The following is a 17,906-nucleotide window of genomic DNA, read 5'->3' as shown; positions in this document are numbered from 1 at the left end:
AGGGCAAGGGCTCCCTCCTGCCCACCTCTCTGAGCTGTTTGTGCCCAATCCTCCGGTGCAGGGCCGCAGAGGCAGTGCTGCAGGGCCGGGCCGATTCCATCCTTGCCTACCATCAGCAGAACGTGCCCCGGGCCAAGCTTGACCAGGTGAGTGTGGAGCCTGGCCCAGGTCTGGCGCCTCTGTGAATAGCCGAATTGGCTGATGCATCCCCTTACCTGTCTCACTCTGCCTTTGTTCTCTTGCAGGCCCCGAAAGTGCCACCCACCCCAGAACCGCTACCCCTGAGCACACCGTCAGCAGGCACCCCGCAGTCCCAGCCGCCTACTCTGCCGCCACCACCACCCCCAGCCCCTGGCAGTGCCCCACCTGCTCTGCCTTCAGAGGGGCCTCCTGAGGACACCAATCAGGACCTGACGCCTAACTCAGTGGGAGCTGCCAGCACGGGTGGTGGGACAGCGGGCACCCACCCTAACACCCCTACGGCTGCCACCACCAACAACCCACTGCCTCCTGGAGGAGACCCCAGCAGTGCCCCTGGCCCTGCCCTGCTAGGGGAGACAGCTCCCTCAGGAAATGGGCAGCGGAGCCTCGTGGGCTCTGAGGGCCTGTCTAAGGAGCAGCTGGAGCATCGGGAGCGTTCCCTCCAGACCCTGCGAGACATCGAGCGGCTGTTGCTCCGCAGCGGGGAGACCGAGCCCTTCCTCAAGGGGCCCCCGGGAGGAGCAGGTGAGGGGGGACCACCAGCACAAGCCCCTCCTGCCCCCCAGCAGCCACCTGTGGCCCCTCCCGGTGGGCTGAAGAAGTACGAAGAGCCCTTGCAGTCCATGATTTCGCAGACACAGAGCCTAGGGGGTCCCCCGCTGGAGCATGAAGTGCCTGGGCACCCCCCAGGTGGGGACATGGGACAGCAGATGAACCTGATGATGCAGAGGCTGGGCCAGGACAGCCTGACGCCTGAGCAAGTGGCCTGGCGCAAGCTGCAGGAAGAGTACTACGAGGAGAAACGGCGGAAGGAGGAGCAGATTGGGCTGCACGGGGGCCGCCCTCTGCAGGACATGATGGGCATGGGGGGCATGATGGTGAGGGGGCCGCCCCCTCCCTACCACAGCAAGCCTGGGGATCAGTGGCCACCTGGAATGGGTGCACAGCTGCGGGGGCCCATGGATGTCCAAGATCCCATGCAGCTCCGGGGCGGACCTCCCTTCCCTGGCCCTCGTTTCCCAGGCAACCAGATGCAACGGGTACCTGGGTTTGGAGGCATGCAGGGTATGCCCATGGAGGTGCCCATGAATACCATGCAAAGGCCTGTGAGGCCGGGCATGGGCTGGACTGAAGATTTGCCCCCCATGGGGGGGCCTAGCAATTTTGCCCAGAATGCTGTGCCCTACCCAGGTGGGCAGGGTGAAGCAGAGCGATTCATGACTCCTCGGGTTCGAGAGGAGCTGCTGCGGCACCAGCTGCTGGAAAAGCGGTCGATGGGCATGCAGCGCCCCCTGGGCATGGCAGGCAGTGGCCTGGGGCAGGGCATGGAGATGGAGCGGATGATGCAGGCGCACCGGCAGATGGATCCGGCCATGTTCCCCGGGCAGATGGCTGGTGGCGAGGGCCTGGCGGGCACTCCCATGGGCATGGAGTTCGGTGGAGGTCGGGGCCTTCTAAGTCCCCCCATGGGGCAGTCTGGGCTGAGGGAGGTGGACCCACCCATGGGGCCAGGCAACCTCAACATGAACATGAATGTGAACATGAACATGAACATGAACCTGAATGTGCAGATGACCCCGCAGCAGCAGATGCTGATGTCACAGAAGATGCGAGGCCCTGGGGACATGATGGGGCCACAGGGCCTCAGTCCTGAGGAGATGGCCCGGGTGCGGGCCCAGAACAGCAGTGGCATGATGGGTGGCCCGCAGAAGATGCTTATGCCTTCACAGTTTCCTAACCAGGGCCAGCAGGGATTCTCTGGGGGCCAGGGACCCTACCAAGCCATGCCCCAGGACATGGGCAATACCCAAGACATGTTCAGCCCTGACCAGAGCTCAATGCCCATGGGCAATGTGGGCACCACTCGGCTCAGCCACATGCCTCTGCCTCCTGCATCCAATCCTCCTCCCGGGTCTGTGCATTCAGCCCCAAACCGGGGGCTGGGCAGACGGCCTTCAGACCTCACCATCAGTATTAATCAGATGGGCTCGCCAGGCATGGGGCATCTGAAATCGCCCACCCTTAGCCAGGTGCACTCACCCCTGGTCACCTCGCCCTCCGCCAACCTCAAGTCACCCCAGACTCCCTCACAGATGGTGCCCTTGCCTTCGGCCAACCCGCCAGGACCTCTCAAGTCGCCCCAGGTCCTCAGCTCCTCCCTCAGTGTCCGTTCACCCACTGGCTCACCCAGCAGGCTCAAGTCTCCCTCCATGGCGGTGCCTTCTCCAGGTTGGGTTGCCTCACCCAAGACAGCCATGCCCAGCCCTGGGGTCCCCCAGAACAAGCAGCCGCCTCTCAACATGAACTCTTCCACCACCCTGGGCAGTATGGAACAGAGTGAGTCAGCTGGGCCGGGCAAGGGGGCATTGGACTGGGGCATTGGGAGCCTCCCAGGTTGGTGTCTTCATGCTGGGGCAGGGGCATGAGTTAAGGCATCACAGTACCAGGACCCAGAGGTGGCTGGCTCTGCTTGAGGGGCAGATGTTGGCAGCTGTGAGTGGGCTCTCACGGGACACCATGTTAATCTCAGACGCATTTTAAGGGGGTCATACTTGGGATCTCCGCACTGCCTGGGGCACTGAGGTTGCAGGAGTTGCTTGCAAATGGGTGGGCTGTAGTGTTAATGAGGGACCTGTGTTGAGTAGGACATCTCAGTAGAGGTCTGCCTGGAAGAGTCAGGTGGAGATCTGGGAGGTGACTTTTTCTAAACCCCCAATGTGAGCAGCCAATTCATCTTCCCCTCCCAGTCACCCTCTGCTTTTTCTGTCTCCCCCCTTCTGTAGGTGCCCTCCCGCCTAGCGGCCCCCGGAGCAGCAACTCAGCGCCTCCCGCCAACCCTCCCAGTGGCCTCATGAACCCCAGCCTGCCATTCACTTCCTCCCCAGACCCCACGCCTTCCCAGAACCCCCTGTCACTGATGATGTCCCAGATGTCCAAGTATGCCATGCCCAGCTCCACCCCACTCTACCACAATGCCATCAAGACCATCGCCACCTCAGATGACGAGCTGCTGCCCGACCGGCCCCTGCTACCCCCGCCACCACCACCGCAGGGCTCTGGGCCAGGTGCGAGGACAGGAAGGGGGCCACAGGGAGAAGAGCTGATGTGGGCATTGGGAATGGGAAGAGTTGCCATGGCCAGCAATTGCCCCTGTGGTCATGCTGGCTTGTATGTGCTTCCAGAGGGCCCTGGGAGTGGGGTGTGATGTCCTGGGACACAGTTCTCGCTTGTAGTCACTTAGTGAAACCAAGCCCAGAGCACTTGAGTGGTTTTTCGAACATCCAATGATGTGTCCATGGCAAACTGGGCCAGAACTCGGATCTCTTGGCTTCTAACCTAAATGCCTCAAGTCCCTTCCCTCGCAGCCAGCAGAGGCCGATGGTGAAAGCCCTCACCCCTGGCACCAGCCTGGCTGGGGACCGGGGACGGACTCAGTTCTGCACTCTCCCCCAGCTGGGGGCACACAATTCCTGACCCCCTTTCCATCTTTCCCCACAGGGATCAGCAATAACCAGCCCAACCAGATGCACCTGAACTCAGCTGCTGCCCAGAGTCCCATGGGCATGAACCTGCCAGGCCAGCAGCCCCTGTCCCATGAGCCCCCGCCTGCCATGTTGCCCTCCCCCACCCCTTTGGGCTCCAACATTCCACTGCACCCCAATGCGCAGGGGACAGGAGGACCCCCTCAAAACTCGATGATCATGGCTCCAGGGGGCCCAGACTCCCTGAATGCCCCCTGTGGCCCTGTGCCCAGCTCCTCCCAGATGATGCCCTTCCCCCCTCGGCTGCAGCAGCCCCATGGTGCCATGGCTCCCAGTGGGGGTGCGGGCGCTGGGCCTGGCCTGCAGCAGCACTATCCTTCAGGTATGCCCCTGCCCCCAGAGGACCTGCCCAGCCAGCCGCCAGGCCCCATGCCCCCCCAGCAGCACCTGATGGGCAAAACCATGGCAGGGCGCATGGGCGATGCATACCCACCAGGCGTGCTTCCTGGGGTGGCATCAGTGCTGAACGACCCCGAGCTGAGCGAGGTGATCCGGCCCACCCCGACGGGGATCCCTGAGTTCGACTTGTCGAGGATCATCCCCTCTGAGAAGCCAAGCAGCACCCTCCAGTACTTCCCCAAGAGCGAGAACCAGCCCCCCAAGGCCCAGCCCCCCAATCTGCATCTCATGAACCTGCAGAATATGATGGCGGAGCAGACTCCCTCCCGGCCCCCCAACCTCCCGGGCCAGCAGGGTGTCCAGCGGGGGCTCAACATGTCCATGTGCCACCCGGGACAGATGTCCTTGCTGGGCAGGACAGGTGTGCCCCCACAGCAGGGCATGGTGCCCCACGGCCTGCACCAGGGGGTCATGTCCCCTCCACAAGGCCTCATGACCCAGCAGAATTTCATGCTGATGAAGCAACGGGGTGTGGGGGGTGAGGTCTACAGCCAGCCCCCCCACATGCTCTCCCCACAGGGCTCCCTCATGGGCCCCCCGCCCCAGCAGAACCTCATGGTGTCCCACCCCCTGCGGCAGCGCAGTGTGTCTCTGGACAGCCAGATGGGCTACCTCCCAACGCCGGGCAGCATGGCCAACCTGCCCTTCTAGCAGTCCCCGTTTGGGGCTGGAGCTGGGGCAACATTGCAAATATGATAACCTTAAAAAAGTTTCTTCCCCTCCAGTGTTGGGATGGCCTGGGTCAAGGGGTGGGGTGGACGGGGTGGGAGGGGCTTGTGTGGGGAGTGGCATTTGTGGAAACCAGATGTGCTGGCAGCTTTGGGGGAAGTGGCAGAGTTGGGGGGTGGGGATTTTGGATTGCTGTTTGTTCCATTTCGGCCACCACAACTGCCCCCTCCCTGGCTCCTCCCAATCCTATGGAGCCTCTATTTTCCTTCCTTCTTTGCACCCACCGTCATTCAGCTATGCTTCAGGAGTCCTGTGTGGAATCCTTGGGGGAGAGAGGAAGGAAAGATGTCCCCCTCCCGTCCCTTTCCTTTCTGCTGCTGTCTCCTATCTCTTCATTGCTCCCGCGTCACTTTCCTCCTCTTGATTTTTCTGCTCCTGCGTTCTTCCTTCTGTCTTTTCCTGCCTCATTTCCTCTCCCTGCTGATGTGGCTGACCCCTCTCCCACCCTTCCCTGCAGGCGGCTGGCCAGGTGGGCAGGTGCCAGCCGTAGCTGTAAATAGAGCGCTGCGCTTTTGTGCCGGTTTGTGCGTGTGCTGTATTTCTGTGTTTTGATAGAAGTCACACAAAAAAAAAGGATAAAAGAAACCTTTCCCCCCTTCTTCAAATTATTGCCCCTTCCATTCCCCTGGACCCAGGGACATGCAGTACAGCACACCTACCCACTGTTCACGGTGTCCCTGGGTCCATAAAGGATACCATTCCAGCCCCCTCGCCAAATGGTGAAATGACAGATGCCCCACCACTAAACTGAGGTCAGACTACCTGGGCTTCCACCTGGAGAGCCCCAGCATGCTGAGACCCCCAGGCTGGCAGCCTGTCTGCTGCTGAGTGATCCAGGAGAACACGTGCACATGCATGCGTGTTTGCCCCACACAGGTAACATGGGGCCTTGGCTTCCCAGCTGTGGATGTCTAGGGTCCCCTGCTGCTACATCTTAGCCAGAACTTGAAGTCCTTGGTCCCCAGTCTGGGATGAAGGAAAGGAGGAAGAGGTGGAGGCTGTGTGGCCCCCTTGAGTGGAGCCATGGAGGAGTGACAGGGTGGCCCAGATGGCCCTGGGCCAGGTAACCCCCAGGGCCCTGACTCTTCCAGAGGCTGCCACCAGCTGCTTCTGCCCAAAGGAGGAAGGAAAAGGGTTTGGTTGAGTCAGTCTGTCTCCCTCCAGCCTCCACCCCTGAGGATGGAATAGAGAAGGTGTTGGACAGGGAGCAGGAGAGTGTCCTACCACCTCCTTTCTGCCTGCCTACTTACTGGCAAGGACCCTCTGCCCAGGGCTCAGGGCTCTTTGCCCACCCAGGCGCAGCCACTGCCTCTCCCTCAGTCCCCTGCTCTTCCCCAGAAGAGCTCCCCAATGCCTCTGGTGAGAGCTGAAGCCATACACGACTGAGTGTTTTGCCCCCCCTCGGCCCCAGGAGTAAACACTTCTCCTTTTCTCACTTCCTTTCCTGCCTTGTGAGGTGGCAAGGCAGTTCCCTGGCTGAGGCCTTTTACGCCCCGCCTCCAGGGCCCAGGGCCATTTCTAGACAAAGTGTCTTCTGCTATGGCCCCGTCCCCAGCCTTCCTGATCTGCAGGGCCTGGTCTCGCGTTGGCAGCTGTGAAACAAAGGGAATTTGCCCCCACTTCTCCCAGTCTGGTGCTGTCCTCAGTCCACCGTCAGCCAGGTCAAGCGCTTCCTCCAGGGCTGGCCGCAGGCTCCTGCCCCCCCAGCACCTCCCAGGGGCCAGGGCCCGGCCTCTGTTCACAGGCCACCTGCCCTCCATCCTGCCAGGCACTTTGCCTGCCCTGCCTCAACCTGGGCCCTGTGCCCATGAGCCCCCCACCCCTGACCCAAGACTCCCCAAACTGACTGTTTCCTGCCCAGAGGAGAGGGGTCAGAATGCCAAGGACCCAGTGGCCTCCCCATTCTCCTCCCACCTCCGCCATCAGACTAGCTTTCCAAGGTGAACTCCACAGGCCAGCCTACTTCTTCCCTCCATCCATGGCCATAACCCCAGCCATTTTGTACCATTATATAAATATATATATATAAATATAAATATATAAATACAATATGTGAAGACATCTTTTCGGTTTTTATTTTGAAACAATTTTTAGGCTTGTTCCGGGGGTCTCTGTGCTGCCTGTACTGTATTGACCTGTTTTATAGGTGCCTTTTTATTAAAAAGAGAAAATTAAAAATCAAGCCTTTTGCCTTGTTACTTCCGTGTCTGGCTTCTCCACTGCCCAGCTTACCACTGGATGCTAGGAGAAAAAAGGGGGGCTCCAGGGTTTCCCCATTGTTCCACGTGAAGACACTGTCCCCTGGTCACAGCTCTGATTCCCCAATGGGGGCCTCCTAGGGAGCTTGGCTGACTGGCTTGAGTGGGACTGAGCAACCCAGAAGTTTCCTCAGCAAGTGCTGGGGTCCCTGTCGTCCCTCCCTAGACAGACAGAGGCTGGGAAGGAGGGAGGGTCAGCCCTCCCGGGCAGGCGGGCGAGCGCAGAGCCGCTTCCTCTGGTTCCATCTGAGTGGTATCCTCTGGGGGCAGGGCCCTGCTTCCTGGGGCCTGGGGACTTCCCTGCCCAGACCTGCTTTTCCGCACCGTCCTTCCTAAGGGGATGCTGCAGCGCTTGCTGAGGCCCAGACAGACTGCGTGCTCTGGGCTTGGCCTGCAGGCAGGGAGCTGGATGAGATGACCCCCTTGGCCCCTGTCAGTCTGTCTTGCTCCTCAGGGGATCTCCATCTCCCTTCTGACTCTTGGCTAAGTGCTCCGTGTGCTGCAGTCAAGACGCCTCTGCTCCTTGAGGAGTTTCCCCTGCTGTGTAGTTTGCAGGGATGGGGGCAGGGAGGAGAGAGTCTGCTCCTTCCCCATCAGTGCCCAGGCCCACCAGGGCCCTAGATCTAGCTGCCCCTGGCCCACCCTGGGAGCTCTGTACCCTGCGCAGAGACAACAGCTGGCTTCGGTTTGTACTTGTCCCTCCGTAGGGCTGGGGAAGGGGAATCTTGTCTTGCCCCACTTGGGCTCCTCTCTGCCGGCTTGGCTCTAGTTCTTCCCTGGGACACTGCCTGGTCTCTGAGGGCACCTGAAGTCTGTCCTCAATCTGCAGACCTCCAAGGACCCAGTGACATGGGGCTGGCCCAGCACCATTTTGGTCAGAACCAGAGGCAGCTACCTGGACTGGGTCAATCTGAGCTTCCTGCTTGGTCAAGATGCTGCAGGCTGGAGGCCTGGCAGAATGTCTGTGTTTTTTAGGGACTGAGACATGTTAAGGCCACACTCTGTTGCCAGCTGGTCTTTCCTCAGCCTTAACCTCCATCCATCCCCTGGTCCTCAGCTTCTAGCTTCTTTCAGCAGGTAGGGTAGGAGGAGAGGTGGGTAGTCGTGGAGGTCAGTGGCCCAAAAGATGATAGAGTGTGTTCTGGAAGGGGATTGACTTTCCCTATTGGCAAGGGCAGAAGTAAAAGTTCTTTCTTGAGCTTTAGATGGTTAAGATGAGAGAAGCTGTGTGGGGTCCTCTCAGCCCAAGGTGATGTAGGCAGGCACAGGTGTCCTTTGCTTTGCCTTTGGGCTGCTTTCGCCTACCTGGACTCCAGCCAAGTCCCAGGGCTGGGAGAAGAGCTGGCAGGGATCTCCTGGAAAGAGGAGTTGGTTCATCTAGCTGCCCCATATGAGGACACTGGCCAAGGTGAGCTCTTAGACTCCCAGATCCTGTTGGAAGGGGTTCCAGCATCACTGCATCCGCCAAGGAAAGCAGAAACAGAGGGGAGCTGGGAGCTAGAAGGTGGTGAGGGAGGTGGCATTCTCTGACTCAGAGAGACTGCTCTTGTGCCAACTAGGCAAGAACTGGCAGAGGGAGGCGGGGCCGGCACAGCCCAGCTTGGTCAGAAGCCGTGACAGGTCACTACGGAACTTCACGCCAACGAAAGTGTAGAGCATGGGATTGAGGCAGCAGTGGGCCAGGCCCAGGAACTCACTCAAGGTGATGGCCACAGAGAGATAGCCATTCTGATCACAGCTATTGACCATGGCCTTCAGCCTCGCCAGGGTGTCCAGGAAGATGATGATGTGGTAGGGTGACCAGCAGAGAAAGAAGACACTCGTCACCAGGATGGCCACCCTGACTGCCTTCTGCCGCTGAGGGCGCCGCTGGGCCTGGCACAGCCTGTGTACCACCCCTACATAACACCACCCCATCACCAGCATTGGCAGCAGGAATCCTCCGATATGGTAGAGGAAGCGGGAGGTGAACCAGGCATTGGTTTCAGCTTGGTTCTCTTGGGAGAAGGTACAGCGGGGCAGAGAGCCATTGTGATGAGGTTGGCTGACCTTGGCGAAGAGAAGCTCTGGCAAGGCGAAGAGGAGGCCCGCCAGCCAAATGGTTATACAGGTGATGTGGATGGAGTGGAGGCGGCGGTGGCGGTAGGTATGGACGGAGTGGACAATGGCCAGGTAGCGGTCCACAGCAATGCAGGCCAGGAGCAGGCTGCTGCAGTAGAAGTTGATCTTGTGCAGAGCGATCACAGTTTTGCAGAGGCCGGTGCCCAGGACCCAGCCCACAAAGCCCTCGGCCACAGCAAAGGGCAGGATGAGGACCAGAAGGAGGTCAGCCAACGCCAGGTGGAACAGGAAGGTCTCGGTGGAGTTGCGTGTTTGCCGGTGCCGCTCCAGGATCACCAGCACCAGGATGTTGCCCATCATACCCAGAAGGAAGATGAGGCCATAGGCCATAGGCATGAACACGGCCTTGAAGGAGGTCAGGAGGGGCCCCTCAACTGTAGAGCAGAGGTGATTTTCCACCACGGGGGGCTCCGAGCTGTCATTGTAGCTGCCCAATTCCTTGTACTGCAGGGGCAAGGAGACAGAAGGGGAAGGAAGTGAGGACCTGGCTTTCCTCTTGGAGAAGGATGCTGAGTCTCCTGTAGATTTTTCCTACCCCCACCCAGAGGCTAACTGCTTTTGTCCCAGCACTCCCAATACATCCCACTGACCCAACCCCACTTTCCATTTGTGTGTCCTTGAGCAAGTCACTTTGCCTTTCCCAACTTCAGTTTTCCTCTATAAAAGGGACCAATTCCTCACCGGGTCGTGACGAAGATGAAAGGAGATACATACTGAGGATATGCTTCGTAAACTCTGAAGGGCTGTGCATCCGTAAGTTATTTTGTGTTTGTGTGTCCTCAGGTACGGAAGGCTGCAGACTCAGGGGCTGGAATCAGGACTTCGTTTTTGGGAATGGAGGTGGTTGGGACAAGGAGCCATCTGTTCCAATTCTGAACAGAACAGTAGGCACTAAAACCCAGGATCTTGCTGAGGGGGCGGATGCTGCAGTGGCCCACTGGCTTCCTCTTGATTTGTTCCTTATTCCTGACTGTCTTCACTATAACTGAAATTGTAGTAATAGCCTCTGTTTTGTTTAATTTGCATGACAGGCTCAAGATATGCAATATGTCTATTTTACTGGTGAGTCCGGCTAAAGATCAGGTCTGCTTGAACCCATATTGATCTAACTGCAGAGCCAATGCTTCCAGCACACGCAGCACTGCCTGGGCTTCCCTCCCTGCTACTTCCCATCACTAGCAAACTCCCTTCTCTGCTGACAGCAAGGAAAGCTTCAGAAGCAGAAAGCCCAGAAGCAGAAGGAAGTGGGGGCGGGGGGTGGGGTGGGGGGAGCCTGTTCCAAGTGAAGGGGATGTGCCCACTCTGTCTCCGGAAGCTCCCTCCTCCCCAGCCTCCTCCTCCCCACCCTTGTCCCCTCCCCACCCCCTAGCACTCAGGTTGTTTACTCAGCTAACCGCAAAGGAAGACACAGTGCCTGTTTTCATACCTTTCACTCACAGCTGTCCCCCTGCACCTGCTCCTCCTCACTTCCCAGCTCTATTCTTCCCACCCCTCCCCAAACCAGATCCCTCCCCACGGCGTTTCAAAACCATTTATAACCAGCTTGTGTGGGTTCGGAAAGATGCTTCCATAAACGATGAGCCTCAGGGAGGGAGAGGATGGGAGATGGTACTCTGCCCCCAGGCTCTGGGTGGTCTCATGCTGCCCTCTTTCCAGGAGATTGAGGGTCTCTCACAAGCAGGGGGTGGATGCACCAGCACCCAGAGGCCCCAGTTGTTGGTCATATGCTCACTCTCAGTGATGGGCAGACCCCTTCCCCAATCTGGGTCTTTCCTTCTGGTCCCTGGGGTAAGAGGTGCTGGGAGAAGGAGATGGGGGTATACATTAGTGCAATGGCAGGTCCATCTGCCCACCCCCCACCCCCAGCAACCTTCTGCCATCACCTCAGTCCAGCCCTTCTTCACCCTAATTCTCAGGACTACTGTCTCCCCCAGGTGCCATTCCTGCCAACTTCTCCACTCTCGTCCATCTGCTACGCAGAGGCCCCACAAATCCCATCACATTACTTTCCTGCATAAAGTCCTTTACTGGTTCTCTGTTACCTATAAGCAGTGGTTTTCTTTTCTGTTTGTCTTTATCTTTTTTTTTTCTTCAATGTCATTGAACATTGAATAGCAAAGCCAATTATAAGAAAAATTCATGTTCATGATCAAGTTCATCAGTAGAAGATTGGAGTAAGCCACGCCAGTGCATTCACACGACAGAAGGCAATGCCGTGCTCAGAAAGAAATGAGGCCCGTCTGCATGTCCTCTGAGGGGGTGTTTCACCATATTGCTAGATTTCAGAGCCATTTGCAGGGCATCCCATACAGCAAGATTCCATGGACTTTCGTCGCAGGATTCTCCTGGGGCCAGGGCCGGGCAGGGACCAATCCCCCCTCCCTGCCTTTAAACCAGAGCTTTCCACTTTTGTCTCATGTGGTATTTCACACATAAGCTTTTGTTTAAGAAAATGGTTCTGGGGCTGGCCCTGTGGCTGAGTGGTTAAGTTCGTGTGCTCTGCTTAGGCGGCCCAGGGTTTCTCTGGTTCAGATCCTGGGCGCGGACATGGCGCCACTCATCAGGCCATGTTGAGGCGGCGTCCCACATACTACAACTAGAGGGACCCACAACTAAAAGTATACAACTATGTACTGGGGAGAGTTTGGGGAGAAAAAGCAAAAAAAAAAAAAAAAAAGAGATTCGCAAGTTTTAGCTCAGGTGCCAATCTTTAGGAAAAACAAAAGGTTCTATTTTCATTTGAAAACCATGGACTTGCAGGGTGAGGTCTAAACTCCCCAACAGGGCCTTTAAATTTCCAGAAAGTATATATTCCTCTGACCATCAAACCTCATCTTCTACTTTACCGCTTTAGGCAGCCTACCCTCCAGGTTCATCATTCTACTGGCTGCCTGCCCCCAACACCCTGACACATTCCTGTCTCCAAAACTTTCCTCAAACTCTTCCTGTTGCTGAGCAGTCCTTTCTTTCCAAGTTTACCATCTAATGCCTATGCTTCCTTCAAGGCCCAGTTCAAGCCCACCTTCCTAAATCCTTCCTAGCTCTTCCGCTCGGAATTACATTCCCATTTCTTGCATTACATGTGCCTTTGTTAGGCACTCAGGGTTGGGATGTCCATTTCCACCCTAGACGGTGAGCTCCTGGAGGCAGGCCTTCTGTCTCCCTTACAGGATCATGTGCTTTACACGTGATGGACATGCAACAGATGTGTGCTGAACTGCTCTGAGAGCAGTTTCCCAGGAAAGGCCAGGGGCCCTTGTATTCTGGGACTTTAGGCAAGTCCTTCTCTGTGCTCAGAGGAGACCCAGACACTGCTTTTCATCCTTCTTCAGTTCCTTCCTCCTCCCAATGCCCTTGAGAGCCTAGAGCTTATCTTGGGTTCTCTCTCTGTATTGGGAGCTATTTCCAGTATCGTCAATGAATATATAACCATTTGCCCTGACCTGGAATTCAGCAGGAGTTAAAGAGGCAAACAGTGAGACGAGCAGTCTTCACACAGAGCAAAGCAATTCAGACACAGAGAGGAGAGATGCCAGACTTGGGGCAGTCTGTGGGGCAGGACTCCACCTAACTTCGCAGTGGTGAGAGCCCGGCTGTTCCACGTGCGGTGGAGGGTTTAGGTGCAGACAGCCTGTCTGGTCCCAAAGGCCCTTTATGAGAACCACTCAAGTCCTTCCCCTCTAAAACATCCAGGTTGACTGGTTTACTGCTCATTTAAAGTCAACGCAGTGGAGCATGTCCCCAGGACCCCAGAGTCCCTGTCTCCTGAGAACCCAGGTTTAGAGGAGGGTTGGGTGGGGGGACCGTCTCTTCCTTCTTGCCAAGAGGTATTTGTTTGGCAAGGTGGTCAGGCAGAGAGGGGAGCATGGGAGGAAGCTGGTTTGAGGGGTGCCGGGAATTGGCAGTACATCTCCGCAGGAGGTGTCAAACAGACATTTTGGGGGCTCAGATGTGGCACCTGTTAAAGCCACTTCCCATACCTAGGAGATCAGACACCCCCACCCTTCCCCAAACCATGGAGAGAGGTATCAAAGCAAGGTTGGCTGCGGTCTGGTGGGAAGTTGAGACTCAGAAATCCTGAATAGCATGGGGAGTGGGGCACAGAAGGGAGCCCCCCGGGACTCACGCCCAGAGGGAGCACAGTGCAGGTGGTCTGGCCAAGCACTCACTCCTTCTCTGACAGGAAAAGCTGCAGGAACCCAAGGTCCTCAGCATGCACCCACTCTGACAGCAGCATGCACCTTGTATAGACACAGACATGTGCCCAGGTGGGGCCATGACAGTGTGTGGCATAGGTAAGGACCCAGCAGACAATAGCCTACACAGAGGCCAGGGACTCATGCCCCAAAGAAGCAAGAAAACATGATGACCAGATGAAACTGGGCACCGAGCCAGGAATCCAGTAGAAAATTGCTTGAGCGCTGGGGACGAGGCAGGAGAAGGGGCTTGAACGTTTTGTGTCCTGGTATTGAGGTCCCAGGAGAAGGGAAGATGGAGGAAGAGATCAAGGTGCTCGGCCCCTGGTGGGATTACAAATGTTGTTCTTCTCCTCCACTCCCCTCCTCCTTCTGCGTCTTTCTTCTCTCCTTCCTCAAGAGCCACTGTAGGACCCAGGCCCCCCCCTGGATAATTAAGGTCTCCAAGCCCCCTCTGACTTCTCCAAATAATGAGGCTGCCTCGCTGCCCTGCACTGGCCAGTGAGAAGCTCAGCAAACATTTGCTGCCTGGGATTCTGTGTCAGCAGGTTGGGCAGGGCGTGTCTAGGGCATTCCTCGGGGGTCTGTCCTGGATCCTCTCCTCTTTTACACTCTCAGCCCTGTCTTGGATGACATGGCTGGTGGACGCTTTCAGACAATGCAGAGTTCTCCACACCCTGGAACTACATGCCCAAACTGACTGTATGGAATTGATAGGGAAAAATATAGAGACCTAGACTCAGGCTTCAAACTTCAACTGTCCAGGGACAAGTTAGGGAAGACCTGGCTTAACAAAAGTTTATGAGAAAAAGACCCGAGAGTTTGTTGTCTGCAAGATTAAAATGAGTCAACAGGGTGACGTGGCTGCCAGAAGGGCTGCCTTATTCTAGGTGAACAGAAACCTGTAGGTGGGCAGCTGGCATCAACCCAGTTTGTTTGGTCTGGACAAGGGTGACCAGTTTGCTGAGGGGCCTGGAAATCCCCACCGTGGGAGGAAGTCTTCAGGTACGGGGCCGTAGAGTCTAGGGAAGAGAAGATTGAGTTCAGGAGAGCCGTCTTCTTCAAGGATTGGAAAGAGGCCCCCTGGGCAAGAGGGCAGGATGGGCTGATTGTGTGAGGTTCTTGAAGGCAGACCAGGAGGAATGGGCAGAGGTTGGGATCAGGGGTGTTTCAGTCAAAGGAGAAAGAACCTTCTAACAGCCAGAACTGTCCAACCACGGGTTGAGGCCCTTGAGAGGAAGAGGAATGTTTGAGCCCAAGTGTGTGGGAAGGGATTCCTGCCCTGGAAAGGAGGCTGGGCCCTGCCCTCAAATGCCTGTTGCTCCTAGCTCCCAGATGCTCAGATTCTCTGGCTGTCGTGCCCTGCCCAAGGCTGAGCTTCATCTAGCTCAGCACCTGGTGGGAGCTGTTTGCTTCTAGTCTGTCTGTCCTGAAGCCACTGAATGCCCCAGCCTGACCTTGCTTCTCAGCCCCCTGGAGGGGCCAGGGCTGCTGAGTACATGGCTCATTCAGGCCAAACTCCAGGCCTCCAGGGCCCTGAGTCATTCTGGCTGCAAGAGGCATCTGCGCACAGATGCGGATCATTGCTCTGGCCGTAGAGAGCACACAGGCTCCATCTCCTTTATGTCCCTGTCTGGATATTCCCAGCCAAGAGTCAGGAGCTGTGAGTGGCGCCAGCCAGGGCATCTCTCATTCCAGCCTTCAGTGGCTTGAGGGGTGCAGGGGTCTGGAGGAATGAGATTGGGCCAAGGGGCTAGGGTAGAGGTCTATATCCCTTACCTCATTCTTCCTTTAGAGGGCCCACACTCCCTAAAGATCATATGAGATTCTGGCTTGCCATTTGTCACATCTTCCTCCTGTCCCCTAGCCAACACTTCAGAAACAAACCTGCCAGTCTCCTCTTCTATCTCCACCTAAGGGTTTTGTCCGTTAGAAACATGGTACTACTCTGGATGATCTTCTGGGGGAGACTTTAAGCTATCCTTTCCTCTGAACTGAGTCTAGGTTTAAGAGCACCCCCACTTGGCACCCCAAATCAATTTGCGCTTTGGGAACAGAGTCACACAGTCCGAGGGACAGGTAGACATGTCTCCTAGGTGTGTACAGCAACATCTTGAAACCATCTCCTCAGTCTGTACTGATTTGAAATATTTTGTCCCATCGTTCCTGAAAGAAGGCTCATTCTTGTGTCCTGATTCTCAGTGCTGAATCCATGGCCATTTTTCACATTGTTTTGCCAGAGGAGTGGAATCAGCCAGTCTGTATTCTCGAGGAAGACAAGAGTTCCTAACGCAGACTGTGATCTGTGTGCCTGAGCCCAGATTCACCGCACACCGCCCCCTCCCTAGGGTGGCCCTGGGTCGCTCCCTTATCCTGGGCGCCCCTAATAACCCCCAGTTGGGGCCTTCTCCACTGGGGTTCCTCTGGGACTTTTGACCTGGTTAGGGGAGTGGATCCTCCCCTCCCCCAAGGTAAAGCCCAGAAACGGCCTGAGCTGGTTTTGGTTCCTCTTCTTTACATCTCCTTGATGAAATGAGACAGTACATGTGGATGGGTTTTTCAACCTGTGATGCTCTGATCACGCTGAAGTCAGAGTTTGTGGGGGCTGTCACTGGAGAAGAGGTCAGGGGAAACCAGGCCCTGAGTCTCGACCAGCTTAACCCTGCTCTGTAGCAGCTTCCTTTTCTGGTTGGTGTGTAGGGTACGGCTGGAGGTGCAGTTTATGACTGGCCCCTGTAGGTGCCCCGCCCGGCCCTGGTTCTCCACACTCTCAGATGGATTCCTGTGAACAGAGACTTTTCTAGGTCTGCCTAGATCTGCCTTCCCAGCAGGGTGGTCCCTGGTATGCCCACCCCAGGGATCTGGATCCTTGTTCCTGGTACCTAGCCATCTAGATTTTTTCCCTATGGATCCTCCGTTCATGGGAGTTAGCAGCCCATCTTAAGAAAATGGCCATTTTAAGTGGCTAGAGTTGATCTTAGAATTCAAGAGGAGGAGGGGAAGACAGGATGACCAACAGGTGGCTTATGGCCCAGAGCGTCCTGTTATTAATCCAACGTTGGAGTGTAGAAGCCAGTGTTCTAGGAAAGTGAACCAATGCGTGCTTTGGACAAGGACAAGACTGGCAATAGGAAGCAAAAGGAATAGAAGTGGGACTAAATCCAGAGAGAAATAACGAGCTGAGACCTTCAATACGGCACAAATCAATCAATGCTTATTGAGAAGCTACTGCCTGCAAGACTCTTCTGCTACTCTGCCATCCCAGGGCCCGTGTGCTGTGAGACACTGTCGGGGAGACAAATAAAACTGCTCAAGGCCCTGCTGTGAGTGGGCGAGGATAGACGGAGAGGGTCTGTGCTCCTGAGGGAGCAACAGCCTGAGAGAGAGTGTATAGGAGGTAAGTGAAGGCGGGACAAGGCGCTGGGAGCTGATTGAAGAAGAGCTCCAGAGCCCGGATGGTCCAAGGACTCCTGGGCTCCTGGCTAGACCCTGACTGAAAGGGTTCCAGCATGCTGGGATGCCTAGCCCAAGACCACTCATTTGAGGGATGACATGAAGCAAGTCACCAGGTCTCTCTCCCTGACCGGTAGGTTTTCTTTGATATATAGGACATGCCCTGCTGTCCCTCGCCACCACCTGGCTCTAGTAGGTCACCCAGTGGAGTGAGGCATGCAATTAGGGGAAACTCTTGAGGTTTCTCAGAAGCCAGGACCAGCCAGGTCTCGAGTTACTATGATATTCAACTGGGTCAGGGCTCGTGGTCAGCTTGAAGCTACAGGCAGAGGAAGACACCCAGTAACCTAATCAGGTGGGGCCAGGAGCCCAGACTGGGGGCCCGGGTGGGAGCACATTGCCTTGCCAGGGCAGTGGAGCTTTAGTCTGATGTAGGGTATCGCCCAGACTCTGGGATTGGACTCAGGGTCAGCTTCATGGGCGTGCGACCCATGCAGTCACACACAACCCTGCACTTAGAAGAGCCCGGGCCTTGTCTTAGTGCTCTGCCATTGCTATCTTGAAATTCTTAACAATTTTTGAACAAGGGGCCCTGCATTTTCATTTTTCACTGGGTCCCACAACTTACGCAGCACGTCTGATTAGGCTGATGGTCCTGGCTCTGCTTTTACATGGGGATTGAATCTGAAAGATCTGACTTTGGGTAATTAGCCCTTCCCCTCACCTTCCTGCATGTTCTTCTCATACTTCCAAGCCTTGAGATCTGAGCAAGTGAGAGGCAGACTTTTCCAAGCAAGTCTGGGAACGGTTGGTGGAGTTACAGTACAGACTCTAGCTCGGGGAGCTGGAGGGAGTGGGGAACATCTCAGGGTGAGCTTAGGGTCAGGAGAGCTGGTGGGTATAAAAGAAAGCCCAGAGTGCAGCTCAGAGAGAAGTCCTTTCTTACAAGTGCCATTGGCAGTGGAGGAAAGGGATGACAGACCACAAAGAAGTTTCCAAAAGATCCT

At 56.4% G+C, this 17,906-nt stretch overlaps 2 protein-coding genes and 1 long non-coding RNA gene across 11 annotated transcripts in view; 2 read left to right on the top strand and 1 right to left on the bottom strand.

The window, feature by feature from the left end:
* The window catches only part of BCL9L (BCL9 like), a 28,373-nt gene extending 21,320 nt beyond the window's left edge, over positions 1-7,053 (top strand). For all 7 annotated transcript variants that reach the window (XM_023644942.2, XM_023644945.2, XM_023644944.2 and 4 more), the window contains 4 exons: positions 62-146; positions 246-2,538; positions 2,985-3,266; positions 3,700-7,053. In XM_023644942.2, coding sequence (XP_023500710.2) covers positions 62-146; positions 246-2,538; positions 2,985-3,266; positions 3,700-4,793 — 3,754 coding nt within the window. In that variant the 3' untranslated portion in view covers positions 4,794-7,053. The remainder of the gene's footprint in view (positions 1-61; positions 147-245; positions 2,539-2,984; positions 3,267-3,699) is intronic.
* The window catches only part of CXCR5 (C-X-C motif chemokine receptor 5), a 13,382-nt gene continuing 2,400 nt past the window's right edge, over positions 6,925-17,906 (bottom strand). For all 3 annotated transcript variants that reach the window (XM_023644938.2, XM_023644939.2, XM_070272860.1), the window contains exon 3: positions 6,925-9,694. In XM_023644938.2, coding sequence (XP_023500706.1) covers positions 8,627-9,694 — 1,068 coding nt within the window. In that variant the 3' untranslated portion in view covers positions 6,925-8,626. The remainder of the gene's footprint in view (positions 9,695-17,906) is intronic.
* Positions 16,018-17,906, top strand: part of LOC111774225 (uncharacterized) — an 18,123-nt gene continuing 16,234 nt past the window's right edge. Inside the window, exon 1 of the long non-coding RNA XR_011440493.1 lies at positions 16,018-16,843. This is a non-coding gene — a long non-coding RNA (uncharacterized lncRNA). The remainder of the gene's footprint in view (positions 16,844-17,906) is intronic.

Source organism: Equus caballus, chromosome 7, assembly GCF_041296265.1.
Source record: "Equus caballus isolate H_3958 breed thoroughbred chromosome 7, TB-T2T, whole genome shotgun sequence".
Taxonomy (NCBI): Eukaryota; Metazoa; Chordata; class Mammalia; order Perissodactyla; family Equidae; genus Equus; species Equus caballus.
The sequence above is the reverse complement of the archived record's forward strand: the minus strand, read 5'-3'. Positions and strand labels throughout refer to the sequence as shown.